Source organism: Antechinus flavipes, chromosome 4 (assembly GCF_016432865.1).
Source record: "Antechinus flavipes isolate AdamAnt ecotype Samford, QLD, Australia chromosome 4, AdamAnt_v2, whole genome shotgun sequence".
Taxonomy (NCBI): domain Eukaryota; kingdom Metazoa; phylum Chordata; class Mammalia; order Dasyuromorphia; family Dasyuridae; genus Antechinus; species Antechinus flavipes.
Window position 1 is genome coordinate 117,446,141 of NC_067401.1, and position 24,093 is coordinate 117,470,233.

Here is a 24,093-nt window from a genome sequence, read left to right on the forward strand (position 1 = left end):
TTCAAGAGATTTAAAACCAGTCTCTTTCTTTAAAAAGTATCTTCGATAGGAAGATGGAAGGAATGGGAGAGGGGGTGGAAGGGAAACTAAGGAGCATCAAATATCAACAACCTTTTATTCTAAGAAATCATAAATCAAACCGTCTAGATTTGATTGAATCAAGAGGGGAAAGTAAAAATAGAAGAAATCCATCAATTACCTCCTGAAGAAACCCTAAAGGAAAGGACTCTGGAATATTATAGCCAAAATTCAGAGCTCCCATGTAAAAGAAAAAATTACTTAAGTATCCAGAAAGGTAGTTCATGGACCAAGAAACAGTATCATACAAGACCTGGAAACTTCTAAAACATCTTTGCTCTCAAGGGAGACTCAAAGTTTTGATGGAAAAGACAACATGCAAATATATACTAAAACAAGCTACATACAAGAGAAATAGGAAACAATTAAAAAAGGGAAGGCCCTAGAATTAAGAGGGGTTCAGAAAGGCTTCCTTCAGAAATTTTTTTTTTTTTTGGGTTGGGAGCTAAAGGAAGCTAGAGAAGGTAATAGGATAAGATAAATGAGAGAGAAAATTATGGGAATAGTAGACAGGCAGAGAAAACGTCTGAGGCCAAAAGATAGTTTTGTTCCAGAAACAGGCAGGGGACTAGTGTCAATGGATCAAAGAATATGTGCTGAGAACTAACATGTAAGAATATTCAAACCATACAAGAAGGGTGAGCTTGTGAAGGGCTTTGAACATGAGAGGGCTTTAGGTAGAGCTTAAGCTGAAACTTAGAAGGAGCCAGACACAATTAGTAGGGATTATGAAATATGAATTTAAGAGTCTAGAGAAATCTAGAAAGGTAAATTTATTTGAGCAACTGGAAGAAGCTATATGATAATGTAGTGCTAATATTCTAATAGAGGATGAAATAAGTGTCCCTTCAGAATCTTAATATCTTTGTAAGTTACTAAACATAGAGAGCCTGAGGGGAGGGACAGACTGGTTTTGTTAAGAGGGTTTGGAGAAGAGAAAGAGAAAGGCAAAAGGAATGTGGATGAAGAAGACAAGGGTGGGATGTGCTATTTCTCATATTTGGAATGGGTGAGAAGAGTATATAAAAACATGGAGAAAGGGATGATGGATGATGTTGGATGAACCTTATTCTTATTTAAAACAAATTAAGTAAAACACATAGTTTGGTGTAAAAATACAACTAACTCAACCTGAAGGGTGGGGAAAAGGGAGAACAACACTGAGGTAGAAACCTTTGGCAATCCATTTCCTGCTCCTGAAGGATGAATTAAAAGGGGGGGATAGGATGGTGCTGATGAAAGAATTATAATTAAAAGGGTAAGGAAGGAGGGTGTTCATCATTTGATGGCTAAACAAAATGTGGCATATGAATATAACTAAATATTATTTTATCATGAAAAATGACCAAAAAAGACAACTTCTGAAAATCGTGGGTAGTATGAACTGCAGCAGAATTAGAAGATCAATTTATATAAGAATGACATTGAATTCAGATCAACACAGTAAACAAACCACATTTTCAGAAGCCTCAGGATGAAATATCTATCCTACCCACTTCCTCATAGATTCAAGGTACAGTAAGAACAGTAAAATTTTTTTTCTTTTTTCTTTTGAAAAGAATTTCTTTACAATATTATCCCTTGCACTCACTTCTGTTCCGATTATTTTCCTCCCTCCCTCTCTCCAGATGGCAAGCAGTCCTATATATGTTAAATATGTCACAGTATATCCTAGATACAATATATGTGTGCAGAATCGAACAGTTCTCTTGTTGCACAGGAAGAATTGGATTCAGAAGGTAAAAATAACCCAGGAAGAAAAGCAATAATGCAAACAGTTTACATTCATTTCTTGGTGTTCTTTCTTTGGATGTAGCTGCTTCTGTCCATCATTGATCAATTGAAACTGAGTTAGATCTTCTCTTTGTCGAAGAAATCCACTTCCATCAGAATACATCCTCATATAGTATTGTTGTCGAGGTATATAATGATCTCCTGGTTCTGCTCATTTCACTTAGCATCAGTTCATGTAAGTCTCTCCAAGCTTCTCTGTATTCATCCTGCTGGTCATTTCTTACAGAACAATAATATTCCATAATGTTCATATACCACAATTTACCCAACCATTCTCCAATTGATGGGCATCCATTCATTTTCCAGCTTCTAGCCACTACAAACAGGGCTGCCACAAACATTTTGGCACATACAGGTCTCTTTCCCTTCTTTAGTATCTCTTTGGGGTATAAGCCCAATAGAAACACTGCTGGATCAAAGGGTATGCACAGTTTGATAACTTTTTGCGCATAATTCCAGATTGCTCTCCAGCAGGGTTGATTCAGAACCGTAAATTTTTGACATGGCCTGTATTTACTTTGTCTGACTATAATTATTTCTAAGAAGTGTTTTTTTTTTTTTTCTTGCTCTCAATTTTTAATGGAGGGAGAGATTTTGGTGGAAATAGGGGAACCATCTAATCCGATTTACTTGAAGGAATGTTATAAAATTTAGATTATGGTGTTTCAGTTCTACTTCTTCACCTTCATTCTCTCTTTAAATTCTAATTAAATCTTTATTTCCTTGTGTCCTTTGTGTCCTGATAATTTCTAATTTTTTTTTATTTATTAAGACAGACTTTTTCATTATTTAAAAAATAACCCCTAAATATGGAGTGATTTTTTTCATTACTTTTTGGGGGGTAACTGCTTACTTACTTTTTTACTGAAATTTGAGGTGTTTGCAAGGCAAACATTTTATTTATGTCTATTTTGCAGGAATACCTGTGAGTACTTGTCCCTAGAACAAATTTTCTTCTAACAAGCTCTATATTCTGTATGAAACCCTTTCCACATCTGTTATAGTGATAAGATTTCTCTCTAGAATGAATTGTCTGATGGACAAAAGGATGATTTTTGGCTGGAGAATTTAGCACATTGATTGCATTCATAAGATTTCTCTTCAGCATGTACTCTATGATGTACAATAAGGGATGGGTATTCATTAACAACTTTATGGTAACTGATGGCATTCATGAAGTTTCTTTCCAATATGAATTTTCTTATGGGCATGCTGTAAGGGATTAATTCTGAATGAAGGCCTTCTCATAATCATCTGTATAAGGTTTCTCACCAAAATGAATTCTCTGATGGTAAATAAGCTTTAAAGTTCTCACTAATGGCTTCCTCTAATTCACTGAGTACACTTGGGTGAATTCCTGACTTATCTTTCAAGTCTTATTTCATACTTCTAGTCTTCACCAAAAGAGATATAACTAAGTACTAGGGAATATAAATATAGATCAATGGTGTCAAATGCAATAGAAACAGTTATTTATGGGTGCATATTAACTTAAAAAACCCATAAATTAATATTATCTGTTTTGATGCATTTTTATTTTGTTAAGTATTTTCCAATTACATTTTAATTCGGTTTAGTCTACATCTGGGAGTTTTGTGGGCAATGTATAGCCCAGCTAAGTTTGATACTTTTGATCTAGATGACCTGTTCTACAGTGAATTCAATACTCCATCTTTATGTGTATTTTTTTAGAAAACAAAATCCTCTCCCTAAGCTCCCCATTGTTAAGAGCTTTCTAACTCATAAAATTACCTTTATTTACAGATGTATGACCCGAATCCCTAAGCAAAAACTCCCTGAGGTCTGGACATTTTTTTTTTTTTGGTCTTTAAATTCTAGAGCCTTACATACTTTTAAAATACATTTGTTCAATGAATTTTGCTTGCTAATAGAAATTTTTCATAGTACAATGCAAGGCATACATTTAAAGAAAGAACCAGCAGAAAAGGATGACTATATTAACATAGAAAATCCTTTCTATCTACCTCATCTACCTTTATTTCACAGCAGCTATTCTTAATGTCTCCTTATTCCCCTTCACTATAAGTTATATCCACTGTCCTGTCTTTGTTTTGTTGTATTTTCTACCTTCTCTTCTTCCCCCCCCCCCCCCCCCCCGCACTCCCCCTGCCTTACATCTAACTCCATTTTAACAGTAGTTTTGGCACAAAGAGATTCTCACTTCTCTATCCATAGCCCACATCTTCTGGGCCAAATGGTAGTTTCTTCTTCACTATTCTCCCAATACTAACATCTAGATAGTTTTCAATAAAGGATTTTGATGCCATGGCATGAAGTGCTAAATAGAATATATATATAAGAAAATGAATGTCACTGAAAGAAAATAGGTTCTCAGTTTATGTCTGATAAACATGACTCCTTAGGCAACATTTGTGGCCCCACAGTGGAACATTTCCAAATTACCAAAGATTCTAGGTAGATGAATTGGCTTAATCACTAAGATCTGCAGTGGCCTTAGTGGCTGGGGTTTAAACTAGGGGAAAAATAAGTTGAGGGATGTACTTTTAAAATAAGGGAAACTTTCCAGAAATTTACTCTCCTTTAGATTACCTTAAAATTTCTAAGAACACCATTGTTCAACAGAAGATATAATACTAGCTTACCAAAAGGACTAGGGAAAATGCATTTCGGGTCTTATAGACTAATAGATACAGATACTTACCTGGATGTGCATCTTAACTACTGCTTTCCCAATAAGAGTTGCACCAAAGAATGTCCAAAAGGGAACAAGGAAGTGTCCACATGTTATTCCTGCCAGATCAAACAGAGGGTTTGGAATCTAAGAAGGAAAAATGGGGGAAAAATGATAAAAGTAAAAAGCTCACTCAACTAAAATAACCAAAAAGGCATGCATTAGAACGTGTCTTTATAATTTAAAATCTGTTCCATCTAAATCCCTGTTTCTCAAAGTAATGATTTCTAAAATGTAGATGAAGGAAATTAATTGCTTTTGTTTTATTACTGTGCTATCTCTTAACTTGTTACAGTTCTATATACAGCTTACTGAGAACCTAGGACTTCTACTTTATCAGACTGGAAATGCATAAAACCATAGAATTCTTAGCAGTCTAGTCTCATATTTTTTGTACTTATTATTACTGCTATTTTTATATATATATACTCTTTCTGGTATTTAATATTAGTTTGAAGTTATAAATTAGGTCAACAATAAGATAGGATTCTAAAAAACATTTCTATTAATACTATAGTACTAACATTTTTAGCTCTAAGCAAGAATATGACTTGACAGGTGTTTATAACTTTTTAGGTATTATAATATATCTGTTCAAAAAAGTTGAACATGCAATTCCACACACAGATTCAGAGATAAGTTTACTGATACTTTTTCAGTTGTAAAATAACTTGCTATTTAATTCTATAAACAGTGAGACTTTATGATTACAGGACATATTTTGAAATACTAGTAAGTATGATATTACAGCCCACAACTTCAGATAAACCTTGAACAGACTGTTCTAAGAAAGACTAATCATATCATACCTTTCACAAATATTCCCAAATTTCAGAAGGCTAAAAGATGTTATTATTTCAAAATGAACAGAAATCAAAAACAGTTTTTGACCACTCTTACAAGAAGTTTACAGTCCCTTTGAGTATGGGATTAACCACTAGAAAGTTAATGAAATTAAGTAATTTTCTTCTAAAATATAGGTAGAATAGAGTTAACTGGTTTAAAAAGATGTCTGAACAAGTATTTTCAAAAATAAAGTACAACTATATCACAATTCAAGTATTATTTTATTAATACTAAAATTTAAAAAGCATTTTTCTTCTTTTTCAATTTTCACTGCCTCACATCATTACATCAGACACAGAGTTACTAAATGTTTGACATAGAAAAGGACTTAAGAGTTTATCTAGTCTACTCCTTTTCAAATGACATGAAGAAATTGAGGTCTAAAGACTTTAGCCAAGGTCTCATGGCTAGTATATTGGTGGCAAAGATCATGAGAATTAAGAATGAATTAGTCTTATTCCCACTATCCTGTATTTCCTTTAAATTCTGCACATTTATCCTACTGCTAGTTTCCTAAGAACTAAAATGAACTTTAAAGATATAATCTGATTTTCAAAAATAAAAAAAAATCATAATTGGAATTCCACAATATTGACATGTAGTCAGTGAGAGTCTCTTTTTGTTTTGGATGAGAAACTATGGTCAAATAATTAAACTGCTTGGCATGTATACTACCTATTCTCTTGGTCACTTTATAATTAAAAAAATAAAAGAAAATTAGATTTTAGAAAATCTTTAAAGCTATATTTGAACCTTGAGGGTTTTTATTTTTCTTGGCTTACATATTGAAGACTAAAGTAATTAGCAAAACTCACTTTTATTTGAAGCTCAATACATGAACTCTTCTCTAAATATCTGAGGAGGAAAATCCCTTATACTCAATGGGAAGAAAAAGCACATTAGGGTCTTGATATGTGCACCCAGCTCAGTAGTAAACACTAGTGACAAAAATTAAAAGTCCACCTCCTCAAGGAGTTTAAATGAAGGAAGAGAAGATCACATATAAATAAAGATTTATATAAAATAGATACAAGACAATTTGAAAGGAAAGTAGTATTTGAACTGATCATTGAAGGATGCTAGCATTTGAAGGATAAAGGTCAGGAAAAAGTACATTATAGATATGGAAGGCAAGAGCCTGTTGTGAGGAACAATAAACCAGCATTCTGTGCTATTACTAGATAGTGGCTCAAATGTATATATTTGTTTTTATAGTTGTAAAAATATGTTTTTAGTCAAATCTGTCAGTCAAAAAAATAGATATATTTAAACCATTAGTTGAATTTCACATGATTACTTTGTAATGGCTACAAGTCTTTCTCAACTACAGGCATTCCTAATAGATAGTAACCACTTAAAACAAGTTACATTGTGCCAATCTAGTTTTACCATGGAATTAACCAATCTTTAGAAAATGAGTATAAAATAGTCCATCCATACAACTCCATGAAAAACACAAAGCTGTCACTACTTGATTAAAGGAAAGTTCTTATAAATTCTTCATGGGGAAGATGGATTTTGACTCTTTTGCTCTCAATGAGGCAAACTATTTAAGTCTGAATTCATCATTGTGTCATTGATGGAATGCAAAAATGTCAATAAACAAGACAACATCTCACCCCACAGAAAATAACTCATTTAATAAGCAAGAGGAATGATTAACTAAGGCAGAACTGGAGGCATAAAGAGAAGTTATTTATTTTCATTCTGTAATATATCTTTTAAAGTAAATAAAATAAAAAAACAAACCCCCATTTATTGAAATTTCTCATTTTTAATAAAATTCACTTACTGAAGCACAGGCCAAAATTCCAAAAAATCCAACCTTCTGCACCATCTTCTGAACTGCTAACTTAGTCCGAGATGCAAAGTCCTAAAAAACATTTTTAATATTAATGGATAATATGAGAAAAGTACACTCTTTGTTCAGTATGCTATATCATTTCATTACATCTGTTATATACCATGCCTTTCAACTCTGATGCTATCTAGATAGGGAAGATGTAATAAGATCTGATGAAATCTTCAAGATTCAAGTTTAAAAAAAAGAACTTTAGGTCACAGTTTAAAGAATGGAAAGGGACTCTATATAATATCCATCTTTTATACTAAACATTTAATACATTTTATATAGAAACTCTATTTTTGATTATTTTTAGTATACTTGTTTTGATAAATATCAAATTGAGAATGAACTTCACTATTTTGAAAATAGTTGAAAAAATTGTCAGAGTTTTCTGTTTATGAACATTTTTCCTAACAAGGTTCAAAATTATAGGTTTCTTTAGTATTTCTCTAGTATTTTTATTAAGTTACTTTTGCTGATGGGTAGTAGTGAAATAAATAAACATCTCAAAACTCTTACCATGTGAACATTTCTATTAATTTAACATAAAACATCATATATTCTAATTATTCTTATCCATTGTTAAGATACCATTAAAGCCTCACTTTTAAAAGAACAGATAATATGAAATTTAAAAAATGATTTGTTAATACATGAACAATTTTATTGTGTCATCACATTTACAAATGTTTAAAGAATCTTTTCCCCCTTGTGGCCCAATAATTTAACAAAGACTCCAATCTTACTAGGATCTAATCAACTAGTCAGATCAAGAAAGACAGACAGCTAATTTAATCCCAAACCACAAGAAGCAGGATGTCTGAATCCCATCCTTCAAGAACAATGCTCAGAACTTACTTTAAAATTTTCAAGCTAGAATCTGATAAAGGATAGAGAAGGTCCACAAGAAAAGTTGTCTATGCATAGGATACCAATACACTGTAGTTATATGGAATATTTAAAGTGAAAGAGTACAGCAGAGATTTAGTGGTTCTCTGGGGTATGAATATAAAATTTTAAAAAATTTCCAAAATTGACCTGAAATACAAAAAGATTAATGATCAAAAAATAAACTTTCTAACCATAGTTTTATTGCTTATAGATGTAGATGACAAAGTATTTGTATTTCCACAGTAGGCTGGTGTTTATAAGAATATTATATAAGAATAAAAATAAAATTTGCCCCTTAAAAAGGCAGATTTAATAGTTTATTTTTTCCATGAATATTTCTTATAAAACAACAAATAGAAGATAGATAATATTGGATATCGGAAACATTTTTCCCCAAATCACAAAAGAAAACAAAAAATATCACATATATCTAATGAAATTTATATTTCTATGAAGATGTAATAAAACAGGTTATTTCTACTTAAAAAAAAAAAACTCCTAAAAACTATAATAGGATATATTTGTAAAACACCATCACAATAACAAAGGCAGAAATTATTCTATCTTCTTGTCTTTTGGTGGTAGTCAGAAAATCAAAGAGAATTCAAACTATTCTCTGAAATTGCTATTCAATTAAGAATAAACATTTTCAGATTGTAAATTATAGCATCTAAAAATTAATCATTAACTTAATCCTTCAGTGTAGTTTTATTACTTGTGATTTATTTCCGAGAGGAAACAAATCATCTTTTCTTGAAGAATAAAGATGCATTTTTAAAAAATAAAATATACATTTACGTCACATAAAAAGTTTTATTAATTTATATTCTCTTAAAAACACAATGAAATTAAAATCCCTTATTATTTTAACATGTCAATATTTAGTAGGAAATACAATTCTGAAAGATTATGTGAAACCCATAAATTGCTTTATCTATGAATTTTAAAAGAAATGAATTATTTTTTAAAAAATTTAAAAGTAAAGGAGTTGTTATAAAAGGGTTCCAAAACAAAATATATTCTAAACAATATTTAAGGGGCAAAAACAATTTTCTCTGACATTTCCAGATTCAAGATAAAAACTGTCTTATTAAATAATTTCAGTTGAATGCTTTAATATTTTTAAAAGAAAATATTATTAAAAGTATTTCTCGTCATATTTTTAAAAAATTCTTGTTTTTATGCTTATCAATCTATACTGGTATCTCCTGGAGTAATTACTAAATGTAGTCTGATATAGAGATATTTCAGTTTGAAGTTACTTAGATTAATCAAATAACAGCTTCAAGTAAATACAAAATACAAGTACTGAATCTTAATCATTAACTCAAAAATTAAAAGTTCAAATTTAAAGAAACATCTTTCTCATTTATACCCCTTAAAAGTAATTTGTAACAGATGCTTTTGTGATGACAATTGATTTAAGCAGTAGAATATCATAAAATTATAAAAATTCGGTTTCTATTTTAGCCTTTTCATTCTGGGACATTTCTTTTATTACAGAATTTAAATATTTTTCAACATATAAATGCACAAATAAAAGAGAGAAAAAATAGTATAAGAGATCAACTCCTTCCCCAAGAACTCATGAATAAAAAAGTAAGGAACAATCAATTCAGAAGACTCATTATCTTTTGCTTTTGAGGGATAGGAAGGGATGTTATTAGTATTCTGAACTGATGGCATTCTTTCATGAATAACCACATTTATTTCAATTATATGAGAAATGATGACTATATTTATTAACTAGATATAATAAGTCGTCCAGACATCCATAAGATTAAATATCTCTAATCCCCACAAATATTCTTTTTCAGGGATTACAAAGAATACAAAAAACGAAAAAAAATGTTCAATAAGGCAAACATTATTAAGAAAACCAAGTAGTAAGGGGACTATTTCTCTTATTTGGTGTATAATCCTCTTTTAAATTAATAGAAATAAAAGGATCACAAAGGAAAATTCAATCTTTGTCTCTTTGGATACACCCTTGTTTATGACTATACTGCACATAAATTAATTCCCTTCCCTTCTTTGTAAAAGTGGGAGAACTATATATAAAGTTGTACATAATGTCATACATGGTTAATATACTGGTTAGTTTTGTTGAATGGCTTTTATTCTTCTCTATTTTTGTTATGAGGATAGTGGCTCTTTTGGAAGAGAAGGGAGATGGATACCTTAAAAAATAAAAGTGAGGTTTAAAAACAAAAAATTTTGAAGAAAAAATAATTTTAGTTGAGAAACAAAAATTAAACTAGAGGTCCAAGCCAAGCTAAGTAGAAATATTTTGCCTCTTAGGAAAAAAAGTTGAATCTCCTTCTAAAGAAAGTTCAATGGCTTTTTAATTGAATCTTTTACTTTTATAAGGAAAAGGCTAGAAGGAGAGGGATCTGCTAAAGGGATTTCATAAATTTAATCATGCATTTAACATATACTAACTGTGACTTTCAGTTCCTATAACATTTTCTAGCTCTTGCATAATGCTCTGAGATTTAAAGTTATATTTCCATACTAAATGATGGAAGAATATTTTAAAAATATAATATTGCAAAACCTGTAAAATTCTCATAAAAAAGCAAGTGACCAGTAGTAGCATATGTACCTTTGAAATTTTTATTTTCTTCTTCCTATAGGATGATATCAATTTAGAACTTGAGGAAAATTCTAATCATAATCGGAAAGTTGCTGGAATATTATGGTGATGGGCTTTTAGTGTAACATTATATAACTTGTACCAAGACCAAAAGACATTATTAATAGAACAAAAAGAACTTATGCTTATAAATATGAGCAAATTTTTATTATTTTTCATTCAAACTTATTTTAATAAACTTTAGTAAACCCAAGAATGTTCTAGATGAAGAAACTATTAATTCCCATCACTAAAAAGTTAATTTCATTTCCAATAGCATATTTAGTTTGATGACATATTTTAACACCTTTTTCTCTTATGACCTAAATGCAACAAATACTTTATTTTTATTTTTAGGCTAATAAATTTTAAACTATTTTTCATAAAATGATTTCAGAATTCTTTACTTTCTGTACATTTTGGTAGCCTCTGTATTACAGTTCTTACAGTGCTAATTTCCAGAGAAGTATTTCATATCTATGACCATACTCTTATTAGTCTCATTAACTTATCTAAAGATCAAAAAGAATTATTTTAAGTATATGCTTTTTAAATAAGATAAGCTAAGGAATAAAGGATAATGGTATTATCTACATTATACAGCATTAAAATATTATAATCACATTATTTAATACAATAGTATCAAAAATATTTAGGTGGAATGGGTTGTTAGGATTATCTATACTTATAGTATCCTAAGGGAGCAGTATAACCAAATCAAATTGATTACTTCCTCAATTTACATTCCCCAATTCTTCAAAAATCTTGACAAAATTTTTTTTTAAGTTACTAAAATAATCTAATTTCTCAGGATGCATAAGCCAGTTTCACAACTTTCAAACATTTCACAACTAAAGTGCCTAAGAGGAAAGTAATTTTAACAAAGTCTAAATTTAATGATACATTCTTTTACAGTTAGCAATTCATACCCCCTCCTCTGTGTTTTATAGAAATTAAAATTCAGTTACTTACAGGTAAATAATCTCTCTCCCTCTCCCATAATATTATGATGCTAGTCTTTCTTCTCATCCATTTGTGACTCATTTTCCCTAAACTTTTCCCTCCATGTCACCATACTTGAGATATTAAGGGTGGGGGATCCAGCAACATACTTCCTTTGACTATAAGAAAATTTGGACTGAGGAAAATTACTATATAAATGCTTATTGCTTGGGATTAATCATCAGATTTCAAGGACTGATGACAAAAAAAAGACAAGTAAGGTCTGAAGACTAGGAATATTACTTCATACTATTGCTTCACATGTGCTTTAGCTAAGAACTAGATTTCTGGTCAAATAGGCAAAAAATAGGATTAAAATTATTAGGTTAATATAGGGTTTTCATTAAAAGAAAAAAAAGATTTTGAATTAAGATATTTGCTTAATATTGGAATTCTACCGAAAATAAGTAAGCTTTGGAGAAATCTTTTAAATTTAACCATTTTTAGAAAATAACTTCTACAAGGTCAATTTGGATCCTACTGTACTACTAATGCATTTGCTTGACTACTTCATGGAACTCAATTCATTCTTTTTTAATTCCCATATTTTAAAGTTCATGCCATTAGTTTCTTTTTTTTTTTTTAATAGCTTTTGATTTACAAGTAATATGCATGGATAATTTTACAGCATTGACAATTGCCAAACCTTTTGTTCCAATTTTTTTCCTCCTTCTCCCCACTCCCCCTCCCCCCTAGATGGCAGGATGACCAGTAGATGTTAAATATATTAAAGTATAAATTAGATACACAATAAGTATACATGTCATGTCATTAGTTTCACAAAACATCAAGACATAGTAGAAAAAGCACTGAACTGGGAATAATAGATATGTGAATCAGAGCCAAAAGGAACCCTTTAGTCATCAAGTCTAGCCCCTTTATTATTGTAGATGGGAACACTGAGACCTTGCTGAGAATCCCCATTCATTCACTTAACATTCAGCAACCTAACTTCTCTGAGGTATTTCATCCATAAAATGATTAAAAGTAATCAGATTACCCACATCATAAGCTTACTGCAGAGAAAAATGCTCTCTATAAATATGTGCAATGCTATGGTTATCATTACAGTGTTTCCTTTCCCCAAAAAGGTGAAAATTTTATTTTTATACTAAGGATATATACATTGTAGTCATTTCATCCAAACTACTCTCCAACAAATACTTTAATATATTCATTGGATGAAAGAAAAAGTTAAGATTCATTATACCATTCGTGTCTAAAACATGGATTTTTGCAAAGCATAACTTCTGTATTTCAAAGTATAACATTTGAGCTGCATGAATAAGTGAAAGAAAACATTTGCCATATTATAAAAATATTCATGTCAAGCTCTTGCATTCATGAGAAGTATTGCTGTAAACACCGACACTGCGTGGAAAGCATTAAGAAATTCCTGATCTTTTTTTCAAATGATTTCTAGTCAATCCTATGTGTACACAGATTTCCTAAATCAGGGCTACTTTAAAACATTCTGACATTTGAGAGAGAATGATAATAATGACCAAAATTTGGGGGAATTACCTGTGTTTTTCCATTACACAATGGTTCTTATGCTGAGCCAGCACTGTTTCGAGAACAGATGCTGGGTAATTTTTCTGGAGAGATCAATAATGTCAATTAATGGCAAAAGCAAATAGCAAAGACAAAATGGTTCAATGCCCAGCAGAATTATTGGTTATAAGAAATATATGGGGAGCAGCTAGATGGCATAGTGGATAGAGCACCAGCTCTAAAGTCAGGAGGACCTGAGTTCAAATGTGACCTCATATACTTAACATTTCTAGCTATGACCCTGGGCAAGTCACTTAAACTCAACTGCCTCAGCAAAAAAAAAAAAAAAAAAAAGAAGAAGAAGAAGAAGAAGAAGAAGAAGAAGAAATATATGGTCATTTTGTCCATGTGTGATAAAGATACCATTCAAAATGTCTGATTTCTTCCTATCTGTATAATCCCAATTCAAAGTTGTTTTACATGGTGAATTCTGAATGTAGAACGAAAATTCACAATAATAGTAATTAATTATATTTATAGATTACCTTAGAGCTGGAGAAAATGGCTAAAATATTAATTTATAGCAAACTATGACAATAATATAATTTAAGCATTTCAACAAAGAAAGCATATATGAAACTTATACAACCTATAGAACTGTTTAATTGTTCTTTGCTAATACTTGTAACAAAACAACATATATTATAATCGCTCTCCTTAGAAGGCATGCTTAAAAATTCTTAGCCTTCACTTTTTTCTCCTTATCAAGGTTATAAGATCAATTTCACAGTAATGTTAGTTTTAATTCACAATCACTTTTAAATGTTTTTTTCTCTCTGAGAAATAAATCCTAAAATGCATCAACATCATTTAAAATTATTAAAAAGGAAGTTGGAGTTTAGTCTGAAAATTGGAGGTTTTCTTTAAATACTTGAAGCTCAGATTTAAAAAGAGCCAAAAAAGGACTTCATTGGTTTTTGAAAAATTTTATAAGACAATGGACCTAAACATACTTAAGAGGATAAAGATTGTTTGTGGCTAGGCATCAAGTTCTAGAGTTTCAGAGATCATTGTAAGACATTAACTTGGCAGAATAAAATGCCTGTGATAATAAAGTACAAAAAAAAAAGTTAAAGCTGCTACCAATAAAAGTTGTAGAATATAAAGTGTGCACACATCAAATGAAAACAATTAGAAAATGACCTATGCATCAAACCATGGAAAGGAGACTTTTAAATTCCATTAGTTTTCATATTATTTAATGAAATTACTGAGCTTTTCTTACATATTAAAATAAGCTATTGCACAAATGTTCAACTGCTTAAAAAGAGTAACTTTCATATTACTTTAACAGTAACTGTAGTTACTGTCATAATAATATAATAGTAATAGCAAATAATTTTAATATTACTACATTTCAGAAATAAATGGTTAGCAACATTATTGTGGAAACAATTTCCATTCATTATATAAATGTAATTAATTATAAATACAAAAATATACTTCATCTGTATGGTAAAATAACTGCTCACAAATATCCAAGCAATAGAAAATGAGATACAAATAAAGATTTATTTATTTTTTTTTAAAATAACTTTTTGTTGATAGAACCCATGTCAGGGTAATTTTTTACAGGATTATCCCTTGCATTCACTTCTGTTCCGATTTTTCCCCTCCCTCTTTCCATCCCCTTCCCCAATAGCAAGCAGTCCTTTACATGTTGAATAGGTTACAATATATCCTAGATACAATATATGTGTGCAGACAAATAAAGATTTAATTGTTCTTTAAAGTAGCAAGAAATTCCTATCTTGTCGATTGAATTTAATAAATAGTATAAAATACTGTCAGTCTAAAAATAAAATTCAGATTTTTTTTTCTCATTCACACATATCTTCTAATATCTGAAAAAAACTTATCTTTGTGGTAGACCATATGGCATTCCTGTCACATATATCTCACAAAAAAGTATGTGAGATATGCCCCAAAATAGTCTTTTACTTTTTCAAAAAATAAAATTTAGAAAAACTTAAATCTCTGTGGGCAAAACAGATTTTATTGTTCTGCCAAAACAAAGTGGCTTTGACTCCCTTTGGATAGTATGTAGGAACAGATAAGTTTACAAATAGAGCTATATATTTAGATAACCAAATTAATTTTCAATATGATTTTCATGTTATTAGTGGATAGTGACATTTCTCAAACCTGGAAGATAGTTTGGATTTCAAAGGAAAATATTAGACTTTTAACTTCTTGAGAGCTTAATGGAATTATATGCAGGACAATTAGCAACTTGATAATAATTTGGATTTAGTGTCCCCAAGGGGGAAAAAATGTGGGTTCAATAAATTCCATTGAAAAGAAAAACTGTTTTTATAACAAAATGTTCATTCCACTGCAACTAATTTCTACATCTTTTCCCCTTAACAAGTTAACAAGAAGAAGAAGAAATGACTTCTTAGAAGGGAAAGTTCAACAATTTTTATTCCAGAATGGGATTTAAGGAAAATAACATCAGACCTTCACTCAGAAATGAGAATTATTATTTGGAAGCAATTGGACCAAATTGCTTAAACTAGTTTTTCAAATCTCAATACATACACTATGACATACATTACATTATCTGATTACATGAATTTTCAGTGTTGATTATGAACTCATATCTGGTAGAAATCCCCAAATGAAGAACCTTGGGTTTCTAAATATTAAAAATGTTTCAATATGAGGCAACTAGGTGGCGCAGTGGATAGAGCACCAGCCCTGTAGTCAAGAGGGAGGACCTGAGTTCAAATCTGATATGAGACACTTAACACTTCCTAGCTGTATGACACTGGGCAAGTCACTTAACCCCAATTACCTCAGGAAAAAAAAAAAGTTTCATTCCACAAAATTTATGAGGGAAAAAATTTAAATCAAGGAAGGAGTCAAAGCAGCAGAAGTATTACATTTCAAACACTTATTAGATTCTTTCTTCAGAGGCACCACTTAGTTTATTGCATCCTTTGCAACACTGGTTCTTAGAGAGTTAACCTTAACATTAAATGTTACACTAAGAAAAAAAAGAGGACATTCTTAAAATACTGCCTAAATAAAACTAATTACAAATACATTAAGTGCCAAATATTATGCCTAATATAGAAGATATGTATCTTTTAGATAGTTTGGAAATAAGGACTGAAGACTATCTGCTTTATTAGCAGGACATTAAAATTGTTACTTGTTTGATCTATGGAAAATCGAAGAGTTTATGACCCAATAATAAAGATAAAGAATAAACAGATAGAGATAAAGAGGAACAAGGGAAGTAAAATGAGTAATTCTGATTATGTGAAATTCTCAAACATAACCATACAACCAAAATTAAAAGGAAAGCAGGAGGGGTAGCAAGATGGCATAGTTGATAGAGTACCAGCCCTGAAATCATGAGAATCTGTGTTCAAATCTGACTTACACTTAACACTTCCTAGCTGTGTGACCCTAGGCAAGTCACTTAACCCCATTTACCTCAGGGGGGAAAAAAAACAAGCAAGCAAGCAGGGAAATGAAGAAAAAAGTTTGTAATAAGTTTCTCTGACAAAAGCTTCATATCTCAAATAAATAGGGAACTGAGTCAAATTTTAAAAAATTAAGAGCAATTTCCCAATTGATAGTCAAAGGATATAAAGTTTTCAGAAGAAAAAAATCAAAGATCAATAGACAAATAAAAAAAGCTCTAAACTACTACTACTTGGAGAAATGCAAATTAAAATAACTCTGAGGCCCTATTTCACATCTATCAGATTGGTAAAATTACAGAAAGGAAAATGACAAAAGCTAAAGGAAATGTGAAAAAATTGGGATATTAATGCACTATTGGTAGAGATGTGAACTTGTCCAACCATTTTGGAAAACAATTTGGACCTATGTCCCAAAATGTTTATTCCTTTTCACCCAGCAATATTTGTACTAGGAGTGTATCCCAAAGAGATGAAAGAAAAAGGGAAAAGACCTATATATACAAAAATATAGAGTAGCTGTTTTTGGAAAGTAAAGAATTAAAACTTGAGGATTGGCCAATCATTTGAGGAATGGTTGTGATATATGATTGCAATGAAAATACTATTGTATTATAAGAAATGATAAACAAGATGCTTTTAGAAAAACTTAGGAAGAATTATTTGAACTGATGAAGTGAAGTAAATAGAACCAGGAAACTATTTTACACAGTACCAACAATCCTGAAACAATGATCATCTGACAAAGACTCAGCTACTTTAAAAAACAATTATCTAAGATAATTCTGTATTATTCATGATGAAAAATGCTATCTACCGGGGCAGCTAGTTGGTGCAGTGGATAGAGCACCAGTCCTGAAATCAGGAGGACCTAAGTTCAAATCTGGCCTCAGACAACTTAACACTTTCTAGTTATGTGGCCCTGGGCAAGTCACTTAACTTCAACTGCTTCAGAAAAAAAAAATTCTATCCACCTCCAGATGCTTGAACTCTCGAGATAAACTGAGTACAAATTGAAGTATACTTTTTTTTTTTTTTTTGCTGAAGCAATTGGGGTTATACAGGGTCATACAGCTAGACGTATACTTTTTTTAACTTTATTTTTCTTGCTGGTTTTTGTTGTTTTTGCAACATGACTAAGATGAGGATGTGTTTTGCATGATTTCACAGGTATAAATGATATAATTTTTATCTTATGAGTGATAGAGGGGCAAAGGAAAAAAAATTAGTTTGCATCTCAAAATTAAAAAAAAAACAAAACCACAAATAAATAAATAGAAAATAAAGAAGAAAGAGATCTGTTTTTGAGCTGACCATCAGGGAAAGAAAAGAAGGAAGGAAGGTTATAAGTATTCATATAGTAACTACTATGAGCCAGCACTGTGCTAAACACTTTACAAATATTAAGTCAGTTGAGCTTCACAATTCTATGAAGTAGGTACTGTTATTATTCTCATTTTATAGTTGAAGAGTCAACCAATAGAGGTCATATGACTTGCCCAGAGTCATATAGCTAATAAATGTCTGAGGCCACATTTGATCTAAGATCATCCTGATTTTAGACTTAGCACTCTCTTCACAGCACTATGTAACTGCCCTTCAGGATGTAACTAGGGTGACACACACCAAAAAACAAAACAAACAAAAAAAACACCCCAAAACAGAAAAAGGCTCTCTAAAGGCAGAGTACTTAGATTCAATTCATACTTAGATGCTTAAGTACATGATTTCGGGTATTCAACCTTCAGCTTCAATGTAAAATAAAGAGATAATACCACAATAAAATAGAACTGAACTAGATGGTCTCTAGGATTCATTCCAAATCTAGATCTATGAGCCTATAACCCAAAGTTATAATTATACTAATTAAATCTGATGGGTGCTTAGATTTTTTTTAAACCTATGATTATTATTTTATTACAATAAAGGCTCCCAATAAAAAAGTAACTTTCATTACATTTGTAAAGAGGCTGATGTCAAACTCATTATTAGGAATATGTAAAATATCAAAATATCCTTACAATTTCTAATGGGCTTTGAAATAGTGACTACCTGATACTAAAGTCTCATATACAAGATTTAATCAGAATGAACTTTTCAGAAGCCATATGAAATAATAAATGCATTTTCATTTTTTTTTTCCTGGATAAAGCAAAAAATTTTTCCATGATTCCTAATGTCCTAACGGAAAAACAATTTTCTATACTTTAGGAGATGTTTTTAAAAACATGTTTTGTGAACACTTTCCACACAAATAAAGTCAGAGCTAACCAACTAGAAAAATATTAAATGCTCTTGGATAGGGTGAGCAAATATAATAAAGATGAAATACTACCTAAGCTAATCTATTTATGCACTATACCAATCAGACTCCCAAAAAACTATTTTAATACCTAGAAAAATTAACAACAAAGTTCATATGGAAAAACAAAAGGTCAAGAATTTCAAGGGAACTAATGAAAAAAAAAATCAGATGAAGGTGGCCTAGCTGTACCAGATCTAAAACTATATTATAAAGCAGCAATTACCAGAACCATTTGTTATTGGCTAAGAAATAGACTAGTTGATCAGTGGAATAGGTTAGGTTCAAAGGACAAAACAGTCAATAACTTTAATAATCTAGTATTTGACAAACCCAAAGACCCCAGCTTTTGGGATAAGAACTCACTGTTTGACAAAAACTGCTGGGAAAATTGGAAATTAATATGGCAGAAACTAGGCATTGACCCACACTTTGACACCATATGACCTAGGCATAAAGAATGAAATTATAAAAAAATTAGAAAAACATGGGCTAGTTTACCTCTCAGACCTGTGGAAGAGGAAGGAAATTATGACCAAAAAAGAACTAGAGATCATTATTGATCACAAAATAGAAAATTTTGGTTATATCAAATTGAAAAGTTTTTGTACAAACAAAACTAATGCAGATAAGATTAGAAGGGAAGCAATAAACTGGGAAAACATTTTTATAGTCAAGGATTCTGATAAAGGCCTCATTTCCAAAATATATAGAAAATTGACTCTAATTTATAAGAAATGAAGCCATTCTCCAACTGATAAGTGGTCAAAAGATATGAACAGACAATTCTCAGACAAAGAAATTAAAACTATTTCTAGCCATATGAAAAGATGCTCCAGGTCATTATTAATTAGAGAAATGCAAATTAAGACAACTCTGAGATACCACTACACACCTGTCAGATTGGCTAGAATGACTGGGAAAGATAATGCAGAATGTTGGAGGGGATGTGGGAAAACAGGGACACTGATACATTGTTGGTAGAATTATGAATACATCCAGCCATTCTGGAGAGTTATTTGGAACTATGCTCAAAAAGTTATGAAACTGTGCATACCCTTTGATCCAACAGTGTTACTACTGGGCTTATATCACAAAGAGAATTTAAATTAGAAATTTATGTATGTGCCAAAATGTTTGTGGCAGCCCTGTTTGTAGCGGCCAGAAACTGGAAACTGAGTGGATGCCCATCAATTGGAGAATGGCTGAATAAATTGTGGCATATGAATGTTATGGAATATTATTGTTCTGTAAGAAATGACCAGCAGGATGATTTCAGAAAGGCCTGGAGAGACTTACACGAACTGATGTTGAGTGAAATGAGCAGGACCAGGAGATCCTTATATACTTCAACAACAACACTATATGATGATCAATTCTGATGGACGTGGCCTTCAACAATGAGATGAAACAAATCAGTTCCAATAGAACAGTAATGAATTGAAACAGCTACACCCAGCAAAAGAACTCTTGGAAATGAGTGTGAGCCACTACACAGAATTCCCAATCCCTATATTTCTGTCTGCCTGCATTTTTTAGTTCCTTTCCTTTTTATTTCCTATTTTATTTTTATTTTCCTTTTTATTTTAAGTGAAAAATTGTACACTATTTCAAAGTTGGATTCTTCTTGTTCAGCAAAATAACTGTATGGTCATGTATACATATATTATATTTAACATATACTTTAACATATTTAACATGTATTGGTCTACCTGCCCGCTGGGGGAGGGGGTGGGCAGAAGGAGAGAAAAATTGGAACAAAAGGTTTTGCAAATGTCAATGCTGAAAAATTATCCATCTTGTAAATAAAAAGCTATAATAAAAATGCTGATTAGATTTAGTATAAATTAATTTTAAAAAAAATAAATAAGCTTCTGTGGCTTTCTATTATCTCCAAGATCAAATAAAATTCTATTTGACAATTAAAAAAAGACAAACAAACATGTTTTGTGGGTCTTTATTCACTATCTAGTTGTCACAATTAACAAATAGCTAGATTTTCTGATCGTCTGACTGATTTTTTCTGAATCTAAAGTGCAGGTGATTGAATCTGCAAGTCCATAAAACAAAATTTACAATAGTTACAGTGTGTGGGAAAGGAAAAGTTAAAAGACTGATGATGAACTTGAAAGAAATAGTAAAGGTTACTAAAATTGAGTCATTATGGGATTTGGTCAACTATTTTGTCATGGTTAGGAAACTTTGTTAGTAGAGAAAGATAATGGAAAACTGGGATACATGGAAACCTTTTTAAGTGAATAAGTATAAATTTTGGGATTTTTCAAGGATCAGTTAGGATCAACTTTATTTATAAAAGAATCCCAACGTTGTACATAGTGAAATTTCCATATACATGATATTAATTATTAGGATACTACAGAGATGGATAGAAAAATCAGTAAGTTGAATTTTATGTAAGCTAATGTTGTTAGGGGGAAAGAATCCAAACAAATTACATGTGTAGGATTACGGTTACAAGAAATCAATTAAGACCTAAAACAAGGATCATAGGGTGGTTTCCTGAACTATCAGTTCGATGTGCTAGAGAAGTAAAAACAATAGTTATTAGCAAGAAAGACACTGAAATACATGAAAAAAAATCTGACCATTGATCAAAATCATATTGTTTCTACATCTAGAAAATTCTGTATTCTAGTCACCATAATTCACCAAAGATATAATGGAACTGCCAAAGATGCATAGAAAAGTATTATGTGATTAAGAAAATGAAGGGTAATTAAAAGAAATTGGATTTTGGGGGTAGCTAACTTCTGAGATTGTCATGGGATAGGACAAACATATCAAGTAATATTATTTAAGATTTTTCTCATAGAAAGTTGAGAAATTTTAGGATAGGACAAAACAACCATTTGGATGATTAAAAAATTAGATCTTCCTAAACTAGGCCTTTAATGTTACCTTCATGTTTATCAGTGTTATTCAAAGACAATTTATATGATTAGATATGAACTGTATTTTTTTTTTTTTAATTTGCTCTGCTTCAGCTGAACATATACTGCAATTGTCCCACCTTAGATTTGGGTCCTGGAACAGGACATTTGGGAGTACTCAAGCAGTTCTAATAGTGAGTAAGTCTGTATTCAGTATATTACTCATTTGCAGACTCAAGAACAAGAACACATAGGAAGTACAAGAGTTGATTTGTCCAAGTTTCTGTAAAGAAAGCTTTTCTAAATTCATTTTATAAAAGGTCCTTGAAACACAAACCTGAAAAACTTCTTTAAGTTAGTTTAACAAAGGTAACCTAATGCAGCCCAATGCTTATTTTTTTCCATATCTGTAAACAGGTGTGGAAATGAATAGAACAAAGCAAGCATAAAACTCTTATATTCAGTTGCCAATGTCTAAAGCAATCTAGCAAGAAAATTTTAAAATATTTATTATTAACACCTCTGTTAATCTTTTGCATGTATTAACCCTTTGTTGTATTTTAAAGAGCATAATTTAATTTCTAACTTTAAATTGCTTTCATATACATAAACATTCTTTTAATTTAGTCATTCAGGGAGTCAATGGAGATATATTGATTAAAACTTTAAAATATCTTATTTAATAACTCCATTTGTCTTTGGCATCCTCTTTCCCATGTAAAGGAACTGATTCATTTCTACATTCATTAAATATTCACATTCTCTTGTCACTCCTATTACCTAAATTTATCATTTAAAACCAGGAAGTTTTAAAATATAACTTTATAAAGGTTAAATTCCACTAGATTTTGTTTTAAGTTACCACATTCTGGCCTAAGATAACAGGGTTAAAAATGGAAATGCACACAAAGAAACAACTGGATGCATCAGACTTCAGGAATGTATAATGTACAGACAAGTCTCTTGGTGGCCACCCATTTAGTGGGCTGTATGAAATATCAAATCTTTCTTTGTCCAGCCTGTTAATAGCAAAGAAATGAAATGATTTGGAAAGGAAAATGAGTGACAGCTCAAGAAACAAAATAGTTGTATTCAAATGAGGTAATATTTTTTAGAGTGCTTAGCATAGTGCTTGGCACATAGTAAGCATTTAATAAATGCTTGTTCCATTTCCCTCCAAAATATAGTAAAACTTTCCTTTGGATTGGAAGCACTGAGGTTTTCATCATAAATAATGTCCTTGTGCTTCTTAGTCAACATAATTCATTAAATATTTACTATTTGTTAGGTACTATATGTAGTACTGACAATAGAGAGGTCTAAAAAAAAGGCTTTGCTCATAAGAGCTCACAAAGTCTAATGGGGAGACAATACACATACAATTATAAACAAATAAGATATAGACAAAATAAACTGGAGGTAGTCTCAGAAGGAAGGTGCTATATAATGGGCAGTTTTTTTTTTTAACTATTGAACTAACACAAGCATAGAGTTGAAATATCCTGGTTTCTTAATGGTATTCATTATTCTAGCCCTAAAAGAAACATAGTTTTGTAGAGTGGGAAGAGATTGAAAAGTTCCTTTGGTCTAAACCCTTATTTTTAACTAAAGGAGGAAAAGGAGGCATAAAAAAGGGTGTCAATTAAGTAGTCTGTTATAGAGCTGGTAGAACCCAAATTCAAAAAGTATCATTACAATGAAACTTCTGGGCAACAAAAACTATAATATGTAGTACAACCTAGGACTACGAATATGTTCTATAAGTATATTTATGTGCCACTACTATAGATTCTGGATTAGTCTGGATTGTGTGAAGTATTCCTGTTGTATGGCTGCACTGAAAAAGAAGAGAGCATGTCTGCCTGTGACTGGGTGTGGTGGTCAAAAGGGTGATCTAGTCCTTTGTTTCTGAAAAGAGAAATCCTGGTAAAGCTATCTCCCTTGGACAAAGCCTTAAAGTGATGCTAGAAAGATGTGTTTAACATGTGTCACCAATGCTTTTACCAAAGTTCATCAGTTTAACTCTTTGCAAACAAATGAATGATCTGTTCCCAATGGCAGGAAGTTGTTCTATGGAACCAAAGCAGTTACAGCCAAGTTTAATACA

At 31.1% G+C, this 24,093-nt stretch overlaps 1 protein-coding gene across 3 annotated transcripts in view; it reads right to left on the reverse strand.

Moving 5' to 3' along the window:
* VMP1 (vacuole membrane protein 1) overlaps window positions 1-24,093 on the reverse strand; it is a 133,075-nt gene that overhangs the window by 26,485 nt on the left and 82,497 nt on the right. For all 3 annotated transcript variants that reach the window (XM_051994133.1, XM_051994134.1, XM_051994132.1), the window contains 2 exons: window positions 7,224-7,304; window positions 4,556-4,672 (listed from right to left, as the gene is read on the reverse strand). In XM_051994133.1, coding sequence (XP_051850093.1) covers window positions 4,556-4,672; window positions 7,224-7,304 — 198 coding nt within the window. The remainder of the gene's footprint in view (window positions 1-4,555; window positions 4,673-7,223; window positions 7,305-24,093) is intronic.